This window comes from Carya illinoinensis, chromosome 1 (genome assembly GCF_018687715.1).
Source record: "Carya illinoinensis cultivar Pawnee chromosome 1, C.illinoinensisPawnee_v1, whole genome shotgun sequence".
In the NCBI taxonomy this organism is placed as follows: domain Eukaryota; kingdom Viridiplantae; phylum Streptophyta; class Magnoliopsida; order Fagales; family Juglandaceae; genus Carya; species Carya illinoinensis.
In genome coordinates, this window is record NC_056752.1 from 3,473,007 (window position 1) to 3,493,063 (window position 20,057).

Below are 20,057 nucleotides of genomic sequence, written 5' to 3' on the forward strand. Positions count from 1 at the left end.
CACGTGAGGATCAAAACCCTTCACTCCCACTGCAGACCCATCATCATATAGCCTTCTATCCTCCGCCATGGCCGAAGGCGATAAGACTGCTTCGGCCACTTATTTCTAGTAAAGAAATCTTGCATCTTCTCTTCAACCTTATCAAGTGTAACAGCCCGCTAGAAATTCAATGGTGGAATTTCTATAGACTTTAGGAACCTCGTAAAAACTATAAGTTTTCACGAATCGACTAATCGCAAAGATTTTAGCCTGTCAACAAAGTCAGTGTTATCACTCACTGTGGTGCCAGAAATGCGATTTTAATTGTTTGAGATAGTTAGAAGTGTCAGAATACGTTATAGTCTACACCACTAGACTCAGTTGAATATTTAGGATTTTATAGCTCAATAACTCATTTTCATAATTTCGAACGAAATGGCTGTTTGAAACTGTGAATTTTATTTTTAGGGACACTTCGGGGTTGAGTTTTGGTAAACGATTTTCACATTAGGTTAATATGATTATTTAGGACTTTTCAGTACTAAGTTTATTACTCATTTTTGTGGAGTAAATAGTAACCTCGATAAGCATATTAAGTGCAGGAAATCAAGGTGTGAGATCATACCACCTAAGCAAAATATTTTTCATCTGATCAACCAAATTGAGCCAGATCAAAGAGGGTTTCAACCCTAGTGAAACTCTAAATGGTTGGAATCCAATTGAAACTCCAAAATTTTGGTTGAAACCGAAACCCTAAATGGTTTCCCCAAACCCTAAAGTTGGCCTTCAAACTCTTTTTTATCCAATTTCTAGCATTGTGTTTAATCACTTGATTAAATCACTTCCATATGCTATTAATTTCTCAAATTCTTGTTATGATATCATTATCCAACCTTTTAAACCTTAGAAATTTGATTGGGCCAAGAAAAATTGAATTTGGGCTTGATAGCATCTCAAAACCTAACCAAACCCCCTTTAAACCCCAAATTAAAGTCTACTTGGTTGAGGCCCACCAAGACCCACGAATTTGGGTACCTTGGCAAAACTTCTTGAAAAAGTTTCCTCCCCCACATGGCAGACCATCCACTGCCCTTGGTTGCACCCAATAGTGCCTTGATGAGATGGACAAACCCACCCCATCAACCTCCATACCTCACACTTCTGCAGGCAGTCCTTTCCCCTCACTATTCTCCACTTTATGTCATATAGTCACCTCAAATCAAGGTTCATTCAAGTCCATATCTTCGCCCTCCAGAAGTCTTGAGTCGTGCAAGACACACTTTCTTCCCTTTCATCACTTCTTTAGCCCGTTCTTAGAGAGAAACCCAAAAGAGCTCTCTCGGGCAGATTTCTGGGTTTTTTTGTGTGGAGATTCTTCACCACTTGTAAGTATTTTCACATGATTACTCCTTCATAAACATTGTTCTTCTTGGAGTCTAGTTTTCGTAGATATATTATTTGTAGCATTCCATGGTCATTTGGTCGGTCAAAAGTATTTTTAAACATGGAAAGGTCATTCTGGGCATGAAACTGGAGAGTATGTTATGTTTTGGAGTTTTTGACCAAGCTAATGGACATATCTTGGTCCGAAAATTTTATGGAGTGTTTTTAGCATGTGCTTAAGAGTTTTCATTGAGGTTTTGTTGCATGAATAAAGTTTTTTATGATAGATTTTCTTAGATCTAGAAACTTGAAAACTGAAAGTGGAAAAACAGTTTTTGTTTGGAGAAAGTTTGAATATTTCGTGGTTTGATTTTTACTCTAAAGGCTTTGATATTTTTATATGATGATCCTAGGTCTCTTATTTTCATGTTATGATGTTATTTTGAAGATATTTAGCATTATTTTCAAAGATATGATTTTTTTATGCAAGAGGATTTCAGTTAGGCCTAAGATTTGATGTTTTTGGATTAGATCCATGTTTTATTGATTTGTAGCCATGCGATTTTAATTTTGATGGTTGGATATTCTTTAGGACACATTTTTAAATTATGTGATGCTTTATTTCGAAGATATCACATCCTTAAGCCATTGATCAAGAGATTTATCAAAACTAGTTGAGGAAAAAGTTTCTGTTTTTTGACTAAGTGTAAAACCAAAAACTCCAAGTGTTATTTTGTGATTTTGATGACTTTAGTTTGATTATTTAAAGCATGGTTGATCTCAGGATGATGTTATGAATATGTTAGAAGTAAGATTTGATTTTTTGGATATCTTGGAGATGTTTTGATTTAGGATCAAAACTTGTGATTTAAGTGTTTGGATTTTTTTACAAAAAGTTTGGTGTTGATTATTAGCTTTTTCTAAATGGATGTTTTAAGTATGGTTTTAAACTTAGGATAGGAAGATCTTTGTTTCAAAATTTTGTTTTAAGCATAAGTGTTGAAGTTGGAAGTAATTGCAACAAAAATCAAGAGAAATGGCCTATGGATGTTTCGGCCATAGTGTGTTTTTCTTAATTTTGATTTGTTTTAAATTTTTCTGAGTTGATATTTGAGTTTATGAGAAAATTTACATGAGGAATGTAAATTTTGAAAATTTTTGGAGTTAGGATGTGAAATCCTTAAGTTAGGGGTAAAATGGTCATTTTTTCACATGTAGAGGGTAAAATGGTAATTTAACTCTAAGCAGTCTCTTTTACACATTTCTAATTATTAGTAATTAAATTTCTAACTTTTAGAATATCCTTTTACAGTTTCTCGTGTTTCGTGCCTTATTTTCATAGAACGCGACAAAAGAGGTAAGTTAGCTTCTAACTTACTGTCAGTTTACTATGTATGTATGATGGGTAAGGGAACTAGTTTATGTCTGTATGTTATCATATATGTTATGTCATACCACGTCATTACATCACTACAACAGAAGGGACTTTTAGCGGCGATTCAAAATCGCTGGTACATAACCAAAAATCGCCGCCTTCCTGATATTCCAGCGATTTCATAGTCGCCGACTGATCACCGGTAATATTCAGCCACTTCCTAAATACTGCGGCGATATCAGAAAATCGCCGCTTTATATACACTATTTAGCAGCGATTTTTCTATCGCCGGTATATAATACCAAAACGGTATTTTATTTCCCGGCGAATTTGAAATCGTTGTGATATAATATGACAACAATTTATACCTCGCCGTTATATTAATCTTGAAACCGTGAAATTAATTGCCGGCGATGTATAAATCGCTGTTAAATAATATAGTAGCGACTTTATCATCGCCGCCAAGTCATTTCACGATTCCGAAGTTCATTTACCGGCGATAAAAAAATCGCTAGCATATTATATAACAGCGATTTATACCTCGCCGCTAAATAATTTCCTGCTTCTCTTATGAATATCCCGGCGCTATAAAAGTCGCCGTAAGATAATATCCCGGCGACTTATACATCGCCGGGAAATGCGTTTTCCTTTTTATATAAATTTCCCGGCGATTAAAAAATCGCTGTGATATTATATCACGGCGACATTTACATCACCGGTATATTCCTTTTCCTTTTTAAATTAATATGCCGGCGATATTGAAGTCGCCGTTATATAATATCACAGTGATTTTTTAATCGCCGGGAAATTTATATAAAAAGGAAAACGCATTTCCCGGCGATGTATAAGTCGTCGGGATATTATATAGCAACGAGTTTTAAATCGCCGGAACATATATTACCACTGTGAAATTATATTCCGGCGATATAAAAGTCGCCGGTAATTTATTTGGAGTGCTGGTATTATTTTAAATTAGTGCTTAATTAGTTTTTATATGAACTGTTTGAGGCCGTATTAACGGCGATTGATAAATCGCTGGAAAAACCTGTAAATCTCATTGTTATTAACCCAGTATTCTTACTGGGTCTCGAATTCACTATAAGACCCAATACGAATACTGGGTTAACAACAATTCATCCCATTACTCCGAATGTACCTGATTGACATTATCAACTAACAATCCATACATACACAATTATATCCATTGTGAACAATTCAATTTAAATGGAATAATTACCAGTATAATTGACTTAATTGACTATATATAATTTCTTACTGGGTGGTGCACTATATCGAGTCATATCAAGTACAAGCTGAGCTAATTTTTATATAATATACAAAACATCACCATTACCTACTAATTGTCTATACTCAAACTAATATTGGTAACCAAGGGCTACCATTATTAGTTTGGCACAAAGTAATACTGTGGGACTTTTCATTCACTGGCACCCAAAGTTGGTGAACACTAATCCACGAAAACTCGTCCTGGTTGCACAGCTCATGATCAGCCCAAGCTCTGCCATATCACTGTTGTGAATAGAGATAACCACCCCTTTTTGTCTGATGCCTAATGTAAGAGTGAATAAAAAAACAACCATTATTAAAGCCATGCAAGTAATTTGTAGAATGTAATGAATATCAAACACTTACATTATAAATGAAAGACAAACAAAAACCATATTAATGAACGGAAAATTATTGTTCTGGGTATATGCATTTGGCTGTTAACATTTGGAGATTTTTTCAATACATTTTGGAAGAGGTCCAATAATTTTCAGAATGGGGAATTTGTTACACTTGCCTAAACATTTTTCCAATGGAAAATGTTTTTCTCCCAAATAATCAAACTTTGCCACACCCAAACATTTGGAAGCAACATATATTTTGTGAACTACTAAAGGTTTTTTTTAATAAACCTTCGGCAATTCCTTTCACCTAACCTAAACAGCTTTCAGATGGAAAATGTCCACCATTATCCTAGGTGGTGTAGTCAATATTGGGAAGATCTCAGATAACAAAAAGGCCAGGCTTAACTTATTCAAGCCTTGTCAGTAGATAAAATGCATATTGGTATACATGCAAAGTCTAAACTTGAATATAATTATTTCGGGTTGCCAATATTGAACATAATGCTTATTGGGTACTGCATATATTAATTTCCACCTCAACCAATGCCCTTTTAATGCAACTTCTAGTTTGAGAGTCATGTGTGTGAGTCACGTGATACTATGTTTTGATGACGTATGATAATGTGACTTTGCAGGCAATATAACCCCTTGGTTATCTCATCTATATTACCACAAAACAATCCAAGCACACAAAATATTTTCAAATGAGGTTGCAGTCTGGACAGCAAAGCTTTAAAAAAGGCATCAACCTGTTAAAAATAAGTGGTCGAGTAGCAGGGAAAACTTTCACTATACTGGCAGAGTTTATATTTCAAATTTGACTTTTAAATGAGATTTGAGTACCTTTTCCAATTGCAGAGAACACTGCACCCTAGCATCATCATTCTTGTCTTCCCCAAACAAATTCATGCATTTGGGGTCGCAGCACTGGGCCCCGTGCTGAGTAATGCCGGATTTGGTTGCATATTGGATTTTGAGCCAATCCACTATTGCATGACGAGAATAGCGGCTTCCATCAACAATGTATTACTAGTTCTAAAAAAGTAAGATGGCTTTCATTAATATTCTAAGGCTAATTCGATTTTCAGAAATAAACTGTGAAAATCTCTGATAAGAAACAGATTTTTTCCCAATCACAGAACATCGTATTATTGGTCTGGAAGCCAGCAGTCAAGGCTTTATATTTCATAGCCGAAAACTTAATATGCATGTTATTGGCACTCCGAAATGGACAGATTTCGGAGAGCTACTGCTACTCAGTAGATTAAAAGCTAAATTTAACCGTGGCCTTTGTTAGCTTGGGTACAGGTTGTGAAAATATTTGAGCACTAGACACTGAGTTAGCCAACCATAGTCTTGGGTTTGCCAATAAAGAAAGATGTACTTTATGAAGTAAAGTTAAGAATATAAACCTAGCTAAAGTTTAATAGCTAGGTTGTATACAGGTGGTGTTAAAATTATTTTCAGGGGTAATTGAAAGAAGGGCTTTTATATCCACTTACCTTAACAGAGTTGCCCACAATATTTGTAACCAATCTGCCTGAACCTCCTTGGATCACCCATTATTGTTTCATGGAAGTTCATCGGAAACAAACACTGCTAGCTTTTTAACATGATTAATGAAGTTTGTGACTTTGAGCATTCAATTGGTAACAGAACCCATGCACAGATATATAGAAATATTGCTAGTCACAATTTTACCCCTTTATCAGTAACATATAGCAGTTCATATTTGGTCCTACATATGCATTGAAATGAGATCCAATTCTAACGCTTTTTAAGGAAATTGCGTTTACATATGAGCTCCATGTTGTTATCTAATATTGTGGATGCAAAAGGAGACATGATTCCCCCTCCAGCAAGAAGAGGCACAAATATCTACCTTATGGCAAAAAGCATCCGGAAACTATATTTCAACAAAAGATCAAAAAATATATTATGTGTAATATATTTAACTAGTACCACCGATGGGGAAAATCTACCCACGCACATAATAATATATTTTTTGCACACCCAACAACACATAAGGCTATTTCTATGCAATCATCCATATAAACTATCCCCTCCACCCATATTCATTCTTTATAAATTTTGATATAAATTTATATGTATGGTAGGAAGATGCACCTTTCAACTCATATTCGGGTTTTATACAATTAAAGATATTAATCTGATTGTATAGTTAATACCAGAATTTTGTCTTAATCAAAATGTGCATAGAGAAACCCTTTCGGATAGGGGATTGATATCTGTAATGACCCTCACACACAGTATCATATGAATCCGTTTTTAATCTCCGTATATCCACAACCACTTATTAATATAAATGGATAATTGACAGTTGCTAAATATATTTACCTAAGAGAGAGAGAGAGAGAGAGAGAGAGAGAGAGAGAGAGAGAGAGAGAGATAGACCTTCTCCATGCTGTGTCAGTTGCAAAGCTCCTTCAACTGTGTCTCCAGGTTTTGCACCAACTTGTGAACACTAGCATGATGGAGAAGCTGTCTAACCCAAGAAAAGGCCTTGCAATAAAAGACCATTGCGTGTTAGAAATGTCTGCCCGCATAATGATGGACCTACCTACTAAATAGTTGTACCTAGAAGAGAAAATGGCTTCCAGCCATTAGAAACTTACTCAAACATATGATGATGTACACATTGTGGTTCAGCAAAGGAGTCTTACATACCGTGTTAGTCTAACTAAATCAAAAAAGTCATGACTCTACAATATCAATATTTAACGATATGTGAATATGTACCAAATTCAAGCAGGTAATCTGTTGTACCAACCTTAAGTAGAAGAAGTTTTTGGAGTGTTCATGGTATATCTGACACAGACTCTTCATCTGTTGATAGGTCCTCTTCATCTTAATATTCCCCCTCACTATACGCATCTCCGGAACCAGAAGAAATCATGGCATCATTAATAAAGCCTGTTGAATCTATGCATTGACCATGCACATCCATGACTTCTTGTGCTTCAATATGGCTAGGTGGTATATCATTCCTATCCAATGGAGTTGACATTGGATCTGCATTACCACACTGAACTGGTTCATAGTAATCAGAAGACTCATTTTCTTGATCGGCCTCATTTGTACTTGGCTCCCCATCATTAATATCTTCCAGATTCCGTGACACTGACGGAATGTTATATACATTCCTATTTGTATAGGTTTGCACAACACCCCAATTCCCTTTCGATCTTAAATCTCTTATGTAGAAACATTGATCAGCCTGGCTCTCCAACACGAATGGTTCACCCTTATACCAAGTCCTATTCATGTTGACACTAATCATATGGTCATCCACCCGCACCCCTCGTTTTTGATCACCAACATCAAACCAATCACATTCAAATAGGTATACCCGACGCCACTCCATGTAGTGTAACTCTACGATATTATTAATAACACCGTAAAAGTCAGCGTTATTTGTGGCCTCGTCCCCCGTTACCAACACCCCAGAATTTTGTGTACGCCGATGAAGTTCAAGTTGTCTCGTATGAAACCTTTTTCCATTTATTATGCAAGCATCATATGATGCAACCCAACGGTTAGGCCCGCAAGCTAACGCATACAGATCAGCGGACACATCATGTGGATGCTGGGTACGATGTTCCTGGATCTATACCAAAATTGTTGAAAATTCATAACGTATATTGTCATCATTTCAAAACATATGATTGAAGTCCATAATATATAAATGTAGATAAGTATTCAAAAGAACTTACACGGTGCTTGAACCAAGTTGGAAAGTCAGTTTGATGCATGCGATCGATGCAATTTGGGTGTTGCACCTTACATTTCTCGTAGTGTTCCCTACATTTGGTGCACAGAATCGCCAAGCAAAATGCATGATGTTATGAGTAGTGCATATATAATAACTTGTTAAGTTTGAGTGGAAGTAGATTTTTTAAAAACTCTTTGATGCTTACTGTATATATGGTCCAATCTCCTGACAATTGTTGAGCACATATCAAATGGCTGCTCTAAAGAGCTTATCTTCTAATTGCACATTAGAAACTGAACCCAAGGAACGAACTTTCTGATTGAAAATTATGAATCCATCTATAGTCTCTTCTTCGTCAGCATCAACATTGCGGTCCGCTCGATTGAACTTCGTCTCAACATCTTTTAGGTATATAGAGCAAAAAGTCAGGCATTCAGTGTGAATGTAGGCCTCGGCTATTGAACCTTCTGGTCGGGCTTTATTCTTAACATACCGTTTGAATTTTCCAAGGTATCTCTCAAATGGGTACATCCATCTATATTGTACTGGACCCCCAAGTATGGCCTCACGAGGCAAATGGACAGCTAGGTGGACCATGACATCGAAAAATGAGGGAGGGAATATCATCTCTAGTTTGCATAGAATGGTGACGATATCAGTTTGAAGCTGAGATAGGCGATTCACATCCAGTGTTTGAGCGCACAACTCTTTGAAGAACGTGCTCAGTTCAATCAAAGCCAAGGTAATGTCACTTCTTAGAAACCCCCCAGCAACAATTGGGAGTAGTCTTTGAAGGAAAACATGATAATCGTGGCTTTTTAACCCGGCAATTTTGCAATCACGTAGAGAAACACAATTCTAGATATTGGAAGAGAACCCATCAGGAAATTTGATCTCCGACAGCCACTCACAAAATTTATGCCTTTCATCTCCGTGTAATGTGTACAGTGTATGTGGCATTGTTACATGATCACCCTCACGCCTCAAATGTAATTCTTTTCTATAACCCAATATCTCCAAGTCACGCCTTGAATTTATATTGTCTTTAGTTTTTCCTGGAGTGTTCATTAAAGTGAATAAGATGTTTTCGTTAATATTCTTCTCAATATGCATAACATCTAAATTATGCCGAAGTTGAAGTGTTGACCAATAAGGTAACTGGAAGAATATGCTACACTTTGTCCAGTTCAGCTCTTCAGCAGTACGTTTTCTCTTCCTTCGAGATTTGCCAAACTGAAAATCCCCAATCATCTGTAATTGAGTCAGAATATCGTATCCTCCTATATCTCTTGGCGGCATGCGATGATCTTCTTTACCGTTGAACAATCCTTTCCGTCGTCTCCATATGTGATCTAGCGGTAAGAAGCGTCGATGTCCCATATAACAATGTTTTTGGCCATATTTCAACCAATTGTAGTCACCCTCGGCATTGCAAGACGGACAAGCTAATTTTCCCTTTGTTGACCAACCAGAAATATTCCCGTAGGCAGGAAAGTCATTGATTGTCCACAACAATGCAGCATGCAACATAAACGTCTCCTTAGATACGGCATCATATGTTGATACCCCATATTCCCACAATTCAAGCAGTTCATCAAGCAACGGCTGCAGGTACACATCGATCTCATTCCCTGGTGACTTTGGGCCAGGAATAATCAAAGAAGTCATAAAATATTGATCTTTCATGCATGACCACGGCGGCAAGTTATACGGGACAAGGATCACTGGCCAAATGCTATGGGGCTTAGCCAAGTTGTTGAAGGGAGTGAATCCATCACAGGCCAGACCGAGCCTAACAATGCGTGGATCCGCAGCAAACCAACTATGATGTTCATCAAATCTCTTCCAACACTCAGAGTCAGCCGGATGTCTCATACTAGTATCTTCTATCGCCCGTTGCTCTTTATGCCATCTCATATCACCTGCTATCTTTGTAGACATAAAAAGACGCTGCAATCTCGGTTTCAATGGAAAATGGCGCAACACTTTTTGAGGTATAACGCATGAGCCGTGTGCATTTGGCATCCACCTCGAAGCCTTACATACAGGGCATTCATTGAGAGTGGCATTTTCCTTCCATAATAAGATGCAGTCATTGGGGCACGCATGGATTTTGTCGTGCTTGAAACCCAACCCGCGCTCCAAAGACCTTGATTCCTCATATGATTGTGGCAAGAGCGCATCAGGAAAAGATGACTGCAACAGATCAAGGAGCATGTCAAATGACTTAATTGACCATCCACCGATTGATTTGATGTGTAATAACTTGACAATGAATGACAACTTTGTGAATTTTGTACACCCGTCGAAAAGAGGACGTCGAGCATCATCCAGTAGTTTGTCAAAAGCAGTTGCTGGGGAATCTTCAGGTATTGGTGGAGTATTTGGCAGTGTTTTCTTGGGGCACATCAACAAAGGTGCATGCCCATACGTCATCCAACATATGCTGCATGTCATCGATATACTCATCTCCGGCCATAAACTCGTCACCACCATCATCGTCGCTGACGTCCAATGTTGTCTCCTCCTCCCCATGAAATATCCAATTGGTGTAATTTGGATTGATCCCTTTAATAAACAAATGAGATTCAACCTCAAATATAGGGAGCCACAGATTGTTAAGACATGTACGGCATGGACACCGAATGCGATCCCGTGTGCCCGCATGGTTTCGTGCTTGTGTGAGGAATATTTTAACACCTTCGGCATATGCAGGTGATAAAATTCTATCGGGCTCGTTCATCCAACTTCTCTCCATCTAAAAAAATAATAAATGTGGAAAAGAGAGTTAGATAAACAGAGACCATCAACGTAGGTAGTTGATGAGTCGAAATTTGAAGGTAATTTGATCATAATATGTTCCATAATATATATTATGGAATTCCAGAATGGTTGGACAAAATGTAGGATGAGAGTACTTAATTTGATGGGACAAGAGTGCTGTGTAATAAACATGCCAGTATACAGCTATAAACTGTATAATTCATCCTTATAGGAAACGCAAGTGTATGCGTCTTGAGTTCAGTATATACAAGAAAGAGAGACATGAAACAAAATTATTTCGGGTTTGAGTCCACTATTTTGTGTTATTAACTAACTTATTCAAGCTTATAGTCATGTACGGTTCAAGGATAATTGGTTGTGTAACCAAAACACTCACAAATGAAGGTTTTCAAAAATGATGGACAGTTAATCCATATGATGACCTGCATATTTGAGTTTATTTAAATCTTCTTGAGTTGGTCTGGTTCCCTGTCTTTGCTTCCTTTTATAGAACTGAAATTTACTGTTTCAGTTCTATAGAAGTAATGGAAGATTTATTTTGTCGTTTCCAGTTAGCCTTCCAGTTACTCACTCTGCTCCTTACTCTATCAAGGATGCTTTTAAAAGCCTTGTATCTTGATCTTCCCACAAGGGCAGGTAAACCAAGATACCTTTCATAGCATGAAGTTGCTCTCATACCAGCAATCCTCAAGATGTAATCTCTTGTTTCTTGTCGAGTATTGGCACTAAAGTATATTGCAGTTTTGTCTTTATTTAACTTTTGTCCTGATGCCTCTTCATAAATACTAAGTAAAGAGTTGATGGTGGTCCATTCCTGTGCTTGTGCTCTGCAAAATAGTAAGCTGTCATCTACAAAAAATAGGTGAAAAATGATAATCTGGCCCCTTCCCATAAGATAGCCATGAATGCTTTTAACTGTTTCAGCATGATTGAGAAGATTGCTAAGCATGATTGAGATTTTAGCTAAAATCAAAATCAATAGAAATATTAAAATCCACTTTAAACTATTCATTCCAAAGTGAAAATAAACTCTACATTAATCTTCTTTTAGAGGCCTCGAGTTGACCATAAAATCTAGTCAACACCTACAGGTACGTTCTCATGCCATCATCATGTATCACAGTAACATTGATATGGTACTAAGTGAAAATTAAGTACTTTAATGCTGACCTCCTAACTCCATAGTAGAGGCAATTACCTCTAGCTTCCACCACAAAACAGCCATCACATCCCAACTTCCTTTTAATAACATCAAATTTTCTTGTTAATAGTTTTGTCTCCATGAGAAAAACTATATTAGACTTCTTATCCTTTACCAAAAGGTAGCGGTCTTGAATTGTCCGGGGAACGTAATTCCAATTTAAGATTTTCATAATATTTGGCAAGGCTGATATACCCTCCACCAATCCCCTGGAAAACATATCATCATCACAGACCCCATCTAGCCTTCCTTTTTTCACAGGATTTTCATTTACAACAACACCCTCATCAACAACCTGTAAACTACGTTTACTATTTCCAGGCAACACAGTCTTAACAAAATTACCTGTATTCCTTACTCTTCGTTTCCATTTCCCTCTACTAAGCACTCCATCACCCTCATTCCTCTTATAATCATTATGTTTCAGTGTTGTCAATTGATCTCTGGCCTTTAATTGTGCCTGTTTCTTTTTTTGTTTCTGTAGAACTTGTCATGCTCCTTCTCGTACAGATGGTCTTAGAGGCACTCAGATTTCTAGTGCAGTTGTCTCAAACTTTTCCTCAAGCACCTGGTTGGCCAGCACGGTACCAACTTCTTCATTGTGTAGAGATGGCAGCAATGAATCACTAGCAACACACTCTTTCACACCAATCACATTCAGTCCATCCACCCCTTTACTTAGATTCCATAGATCTTGATCCCTCAGCTTGTACAGGATCAGAATGAGGTATTTTCCATCATTTCTCCCTAAATTCTCAGCACGAATCTTCCCTTACTCACACTAGGAGTTGCTCTTTCATCAGTTGGAATTCCACTCTTCCTCCGCATAGGATGACTTGCTCGAAGCTAGATTCCATGCTGCTTCACTGTTGCACTTGTGCCTGAATTAGAGCATCCTTTACCCCCATGGACAATCATACCACAATTAAAGCATATTCTAGGTAATTTCTTGTATTTTAAAGAAATCCAATGCTTTTTTCCCAGTAAATTCACAGTTTTTCCACGAGCAATGGCTTTCTTTAGGTTCAATTCAACTTTAACTCTCAGAGCACCTCACCATCCAGATCCATCCTCCTCAACATCAACCTCCTGAACCACCCCTATCGAATCTTCAATTTGCTTTCCAATCTCCCATTTCATACATACAAACAGTAGAGTATACATTTGAATCCAAAAAAACTCACAATCAAAATTCATCTGTAGTGGATGGATAAAACCATCAAGAGGCTTAAGGACCAATAGACAATTATCAAATAGCCAAGGCCTGCCTTCTAGCACTTGTCGTTTATCCTTCTGGCAAGAAAAGGTGATAACGAACATATTTGTACTGATTTCCTAGAAAGTGAATGAGCTATCAACTCTCTAGATCTTAGCCATGGTAGAACGCACCACCTCTTTCCCAACTCAACGATCAGAGCACAATTTACTCACCAAACAACTCTCTCCTTTCTTCGCAACTTTATTCAAATCAATAGAGCTAACTTAATTTATCGAATTCTCATATTCAGTAAGACTGAATTGATCCGATTGCATTTTCAGATCCTCCATTTCTTCATGCCTTAATCTTTTTAGTTTGATTAAGGGGAAGCACACTCCCTTAGTCACTCCTAGAGCACCAAGACTAACACACTCCACCTATTCTTCCTCATCGAGAGAGTATTAGATGAGACTATGCCTGCATGATGACTCTTAGAACAGTTAATCTCACAAATTTTGGTATAAAGAATTTCAAAGGCCAAAACATATTTACAGAAAGATTAAGGAAAAAAACTTATAAAATAATACTTTTACCAAATCTAATAATACAAGTAAAACCCATAAACACCAATTATTTTGAAAATCTTAGGCAATGGTTATATTATGTGTGCATAGTGCTTGTACCAACTACCAAGTTCTATCAAAGGCCGGTGGCCTGACTGGCATAACCCCTCAGCTTTCAAAATGGAGGTCTGGAATTCGAAACCCCCTCCCCAAATATATATTACAAAAAAAAAAAGAAACTGCCAAGTTGTAGCTTGAACATGCACGTCTTTCTCAAAGTCCGGCTTGTCCCATTTTCTTCTATGTGCTTTTTCATCTTACCTTCTAGTTACACGTCAAAAAACAACTTGCCATCCATGGCAGAATCAGGAATTTTTATGAAGGAGGGCCAAATTTTCTAGTGTGCGATATATTGAAATTTAAAAATCATTAAAACATAAATATATATATATATATAGAATTAGATTTCGATAATTTGCAATATATACATAAAAATAAAACATCTTAATATATGTTTTAGGTTTTTGACGATAATATTTCATCTTACCTTCGATAATTTGCAATATATACATAATATTCATCTATTATTATTTTTCTAATGAAATATTTAGAATTTATTTACTTTGTATAAACTATCAAGTAACTTTTTAGAATGTTATTTTTCATTATAGTATATATGTAAGGTAGTTTATTAAGCTTTATGTAAATTTTACATATTTTCATATCATATTAAGCATATAATAATATAATAGAGACCTTAAATAAGATTTTTCTTGCTTAACGAAGTCTAGGCAATAAAACCTCTCAACTATTTTTCATATAAATGACTAACCTTAAATGCTTTCTCTTGTATTTTTATTTTTGATTCCAAATTAAAAAGCCTAATAGTGTATAATAAAAAACCTTAGGATTCATATTAATAAGTTTCTTATTTCTCTTAAACTTAGTTTTGATTTAATTTCGATGAGACCACACTCTTGAAAATAAATAATATATAGGAATTATACAAAATTTTGAGACTATAGGAAAAAAATTTAAAAGATATTTCTAAGTATATTAGAATTTTATAAAATTTTTTAAAGTATATAGAGATTATACATTTTTTTAGAGGGCCATTTTCTATATTTATAAAATTATGAATAAAATCTAAGGTATATTTTAATTTTTCAAAAAAATTTAGGGGGCCATGGCGCCCCTGAGATGCGTGTATCTCCGCCACTGTACTCTTCCCTTGCAAAGGCATCATCAGTACATGGCATGCTTTTTCTTCTTAGCACTCGGCATTAGTATTACATGTTATATATAAAATAAATTTAATATTCAATTACTTTGTCATTTCAGCAGAAAGGTGATGGAACTGGGGTTTGGTTTCCCCTTCTGTTATCAAAGCCATATGATTGGATTGGTGGGGTGTTAGGGCAAGGGAGGCATAGATGTTGAAGTTATTTTTCTGAAAGAGAGGAATAATGCTAATTTAATGGTGCAGTTTTCTTAGAAGAGAAGCCATCAAACATCAGAAGAGTGCAGTCATAGTATAATAACAGCATTAACTTAATAAATGTTCAGGTGTGTGAAAGTAGAAATCCTATCTTAAAGTAAATTGGATTTAGTTAAATTTAATGTTCCTTGAGAGAAGTTGTAGTCCTAAGGATTGTGTTAAGCATATGGATCTATATGACAGTTGTTGGGAGTACCTAATGGCACACCATCTCGTGAGGAATTAGGAAAAATAGAGTAGAACAAATGCTTATACGAAAAGCAATGCCTTCAGAAACTTAGTTGTATCTGTACATCATATTTTTTGGGCGTCAATAGAATGTTTGGGCAAGGACTTAAACTGATAATAGCATTCTAGTTATGGGGTGAGATGTTCTTTACTTCAATTTACTGAAAGAGAATCCAAAGAGATTTATGTACACATATTTCAATGACCAATTGTACAGTACTAAAAATTATTCCAGGCGATATATGTATGAGCCTTGGTGTTTATACTATTTACTGAAAATACTTTTCTATAAGTAATCGAGAAGTTCATTGAAGAACCCAAAAGGCATAGCTCCCGCTAAATATTCAGAAGTAGCTTCATTAGATCTATGAATCTAAATACCTCATGACTACTTTAGAAGACAACTAGAGTCATGAGACCTGTCATTCGACATGCTTTATGCAGGTGTGAGGACTAATGCAGAGATACGCATTAAAGAAATATGTGCCGCTAACATAAGAAGGTTCAGACAAGACAAGTTCAGGCGAGTGAATCGAAGCTCTTTGTTTGAACTTTTCATTCAATTCCTTGAAAAGGAAAATTCAAGGAAGTTGTTTCTACCTTAATACTTAATAAAAAATCATAGTAATAGCGATTTGTGTGATCAGCTCAATACAGTTCGAAATAAACTCATTACACCCCTAAACCATCAAAGTTGAATTATAATATTGTATCACAATATTTTCAGTCAACTGTTGTTGTCGTGAGTATGTCGTGAGTCCTACTCAAAAGTAATGAGTAGTCATGTGAAACTATCAAAGTGAAAGAAAAGCTAGAACAATTAGCGACATTCACGAAATAGAGTTGTTGTATCTAGAGAAAGCATACAACAAAAGATCAGACAATGTATACATGTGTTCAAAAAATTTCTAACTTTCAGCAGGGTGGAATATATTTGACAAAACCATAAAACATCCATCTAAGTTACAGATTTATTGAAAAACTTGAAAAAAAGGTAGAGATTTGCAGCATACTCCAGCATTTGTTACCTTCAATATGAAACAAAGTAAGGGACTCACCCCTGGCTGCTCAAGTCTGCCCAATTCCTCTCAAAGGCTCAGTCAACCCCACTTTTAAATCAATACTGCTCCCAGTGGTCCTGCATACACACTGCCGACAAATCGATATTGCTATACATTGATACGGACATCTAAGAGAGGAAAGACAACAAAAGAATTCATGTGAGATAGAAGGCAGTATTGGGTATAATATTTATACACTGCTAATCTCAATCCTTAGCAGGATCCCTCACAGTGCAAAGTGGGTACTCTGCACAACAATATTTCCCATTTCGTGACACCACTTCTGTGTTTCCATCTCTTGTGAGCCTAAGATGAGATTCTATGGCTATATGGTGGAACATTTGTCTAGTAGCAACCAATTAAAAATCTGGGATTAAAAAAAAAGTTACATTTGATAAAATTATTCAACCCCTCATTTAGAGACTGGATAACCATCTTAAACTTGTAACCATATAAAGCAAGTCTTCTACCATTGTTTAACAGAAATATGCATAAGTGGATCATTATGCATCTAACATCATAAAATGGTCAAACGCTAAAAATCTAGAGGCTAATACTCTTAACCACCAACCTAATTTTAAAGCTGTACTTTAATCTCCAAGTAATTATCTCATATGATTTGACAGATAGGTTGATTCCTAATTACCTACATGTAGTGGACTGACTTTTAAGCAACAGAAAGCGATCTGAGTAGTCATGTGCATCGAAAGACTTAAACCCAAATCTATTTCTCAGTCACAACACCAAAAACTATTACCAGTTAAGTTGGCTGAAACCATCTCACGAGCACAGTGTTAACCAAAAAAAGTTTGTTTTGGACTTTGGTCCTAGAATTCTCAAAAGCAATCTAGAAATTTTCAAACAAAATTTCTTCTACACTTTCATCCGTAGAATTCCTTAGAGGCTAGAGACATTGAAAAACCATCCAGAAAAGCTCATCTGACATGGTGATTAAAAAGTACATGAACATATTTGAGCAAATATATTAATGAAGTTGCGTTACTCTTATTTATACTCCACTTGCCAAGACAATGGCCGCACTTAACACCCAGCACAAGCATCTCGGAAATACTTTGCCCATAATGTCATACATTGGAAATTCATTCACATGTTTGCCTCAAGTCAAAAAATAAAGTCATCTACCATCCCTTACACAAACAGCAGCTGAAATAGATGTAATTAATTACAAAATCTTTAAAAATGTGGCATGTATTGGGAGGAAGCAGGGAAACTTTAACTAGAAGGCAACCAGCTTTTTGACACTTCAACACTAAGTTTTTGACACTTCAACACTATAATCCACCCAACATATATTCTGAACAACCTGTCCTCCTAAATCTATTAACTTGGACAAGCAATTATTGATTCTCTGTGTATCTTGAATATGCCCTTTTGATCTATATGCTGCAACTCTATCTAGGAGGAAATTAGTTGGGGACTGATATATACTAATAGCAGATGTAATTAAATTAATTGAGGATGCAACTGTGTACAGAGTGCGTGTCTCAACAAGCTAGTATGTATATATGTATATATATATAGGCATTTAAAATATTATGCTGCAATCATATGCATGCATGGATTGCAAATGATCTAAGGCTAATTCAACAGTAAACTGTTGTGAATGCTGTCTTAATTACCAGTAACGGCAACCGGATTTTACTAGATGAAGCTAGTTTAAGAACGAGCTAGGGGATTTATTTTTTAATGACTACGAACTTTAAAGTAACAAAAATATATATCTAGAAGTTGGAAGGATTAATGACTGTAAATACCTATTCTATACTTGATTACCGGCCTTAACATAATTTGATTATCGTTATAGTGCTTAATTATGAACAAGCAGCATATATTGAAGTTCTGTACTTTATCAACTATATATCTAGCTAGGCCTCATTGATCAGAGGTACTATATACGTACCTTGTTATCTAATCCTTGAACAAGCATCAACCTCAGATAATTTGGTTGAATAAAAGACCACATATTAGTATGAGCTAAAAGTACCATACGCGTTATTTGGATTAAAGATAGTCTTTCGTTAGAACTATTAACCTTCGTGAGTTTTGGTACTCATCAGTACTTGTTGGAGCTATGAGATAGAGGTTCACATCTCACTATCCCCTTCCCCCTCCATAGCTCCCGCCACCAAACAAAAAAAAAAATTCATGACTACAAAGATGCCTTGCATTTTCATTAAGAGGCCATGATGAACCATATTAAGGCTTAAATTAATTTGTACAATGCACAGAGAGAGAGAGAGAGAGAGAGAGAGAGAGAGAGAGAGAGAGAGAGAGAGAGAGAGAGAGAGAGAGAGAGAGAGAGAGAGAGAGAGAGAGAGAGAAATGCCTACAAGAAATCGCCAAGATAACGAGATGCAACATGCATCAGCATTTGCAATGTTTTTATCAGTATCTCAGCAATCTCTCTTTAAAAAAGCATGTACCTCAATTGTACCTTAAACAAACAGTTGTTAACTAATATGCAATGTACTGGGCCCTTTATCCTTTCAAAGATTACAAAGATTAAAGGAAACAGGTTTTAGAAGTGCATCTTAATGTAAATATAGGCTTTTAGAGTATAAACCAGCTAAATATATTAGAGGTATTAGTTGTCTAGTTATCATAGTGGCAGGTAACTACATCTATGTCAATCAAGCTGTTATGGTTTGGTTGGTCTCTACTTTTTGCAAGTTTTTGGAGTAAGCCCCAGTTTTCTAGCACGAGTTTTTATTTTATTCTTGATAAGTTAGCATGAGTTTAGCTTTAAATTTTGATTATAAAAAGAATATTATTTCATTGAGCAAACAAAAGTGCACAAATAAATAATCCCCTATATACTGCTATGGCTAATGTCACTTCCTTAAAAAGTGATGCACTTCTTATGAGCATCTCATATGCCTCTGCTGTCAATTAAGGCAGCCCAACAGTTCACTAGTAGAAAGCATTCAAAGTGTGTACAACGTAGGTACATAAATTAGCTTCATCATGCAAAGAACACTTTTGCTATTAAACAGAGGAATCATACTTATTTGTTATTATCAAAAGAGGGAGAAGAAAAGAGTAAAGAAGAAATCAAAATAGCATGAAAGAGAGAGGATGTACAAAGAGCAAATTAAAAGCCATAAAGTCAGTTTCACAACATAAAGCTTCCTGAAGTAAGATCAACAGCATGCGACATTAGACAATATTCAAACCTAACAGCCGCTTTATTCATTACCCAAAATTCTTTCCCTAAATCTAGCCCTAAGGCTAACCTCAATTGCACAAATTCTTTCCAATAGGACATTGACAGCACTTGAATATCTATTTTCAACTACCAACTACCAAGATTCAAAATCAACCAATAAATCACAATACGCACAGCATCTTTGATCAGAAGATCAAAAAAAAAAAAAAAACCAAAACAAAACCATAAGGACAAAA

General features: G+C 36.0%; 1 protein-coding gene across 1 annotated transcript; it reads right to left on the reverse strand.

Annotated features, from left to right (window-relative positions):
* Positions 1–7,237: 7,237 nt before the first annotated feature.
* LOC122293417 lies at positions 7,238–10,600 on the reverse strand. Its single transcript, XM_043101987.1, has 4 exons — positions 9,827–10,600; positions 9,068–9,739; positions 8,414–8,959; positions 7,238–7,996 (listed from the first exon to the last, which is right to left on the reverse strand). Exons 1-4 carry the CDS (start codon positions 10,598–10,600, stop codon positions 7,238–7,240), a joined length of 2,751 nt encoding a protein of 916 aa, XP_042957921.1.
* Positions 10,601–20,057: the final 9,457 nt, after the last annotated feature.

Coding starts and splice junctions, on each gene's coding strand:
- LOC122293417 (XM_043101987.1), bottom strand. CDS start 10,600: ATGATGGTGGTGACGAGTTTATGGCCGGAGATGAGTATATCGATGACA. Junction 8,960..9,067: donor TGAGGCGTGAGGGTGATCAT/GTAACAATGCCA, acceptor TCCAATATCTAG/AATTGTGTTTCTCTACGTGA. Junction 7,997..8,413: donor TCATAATTTTCAATCAGAAA/GTTCGTTCCTTG, acceptor ATTTTGGTATAG/ATCCAGGAACATCGTACCCA.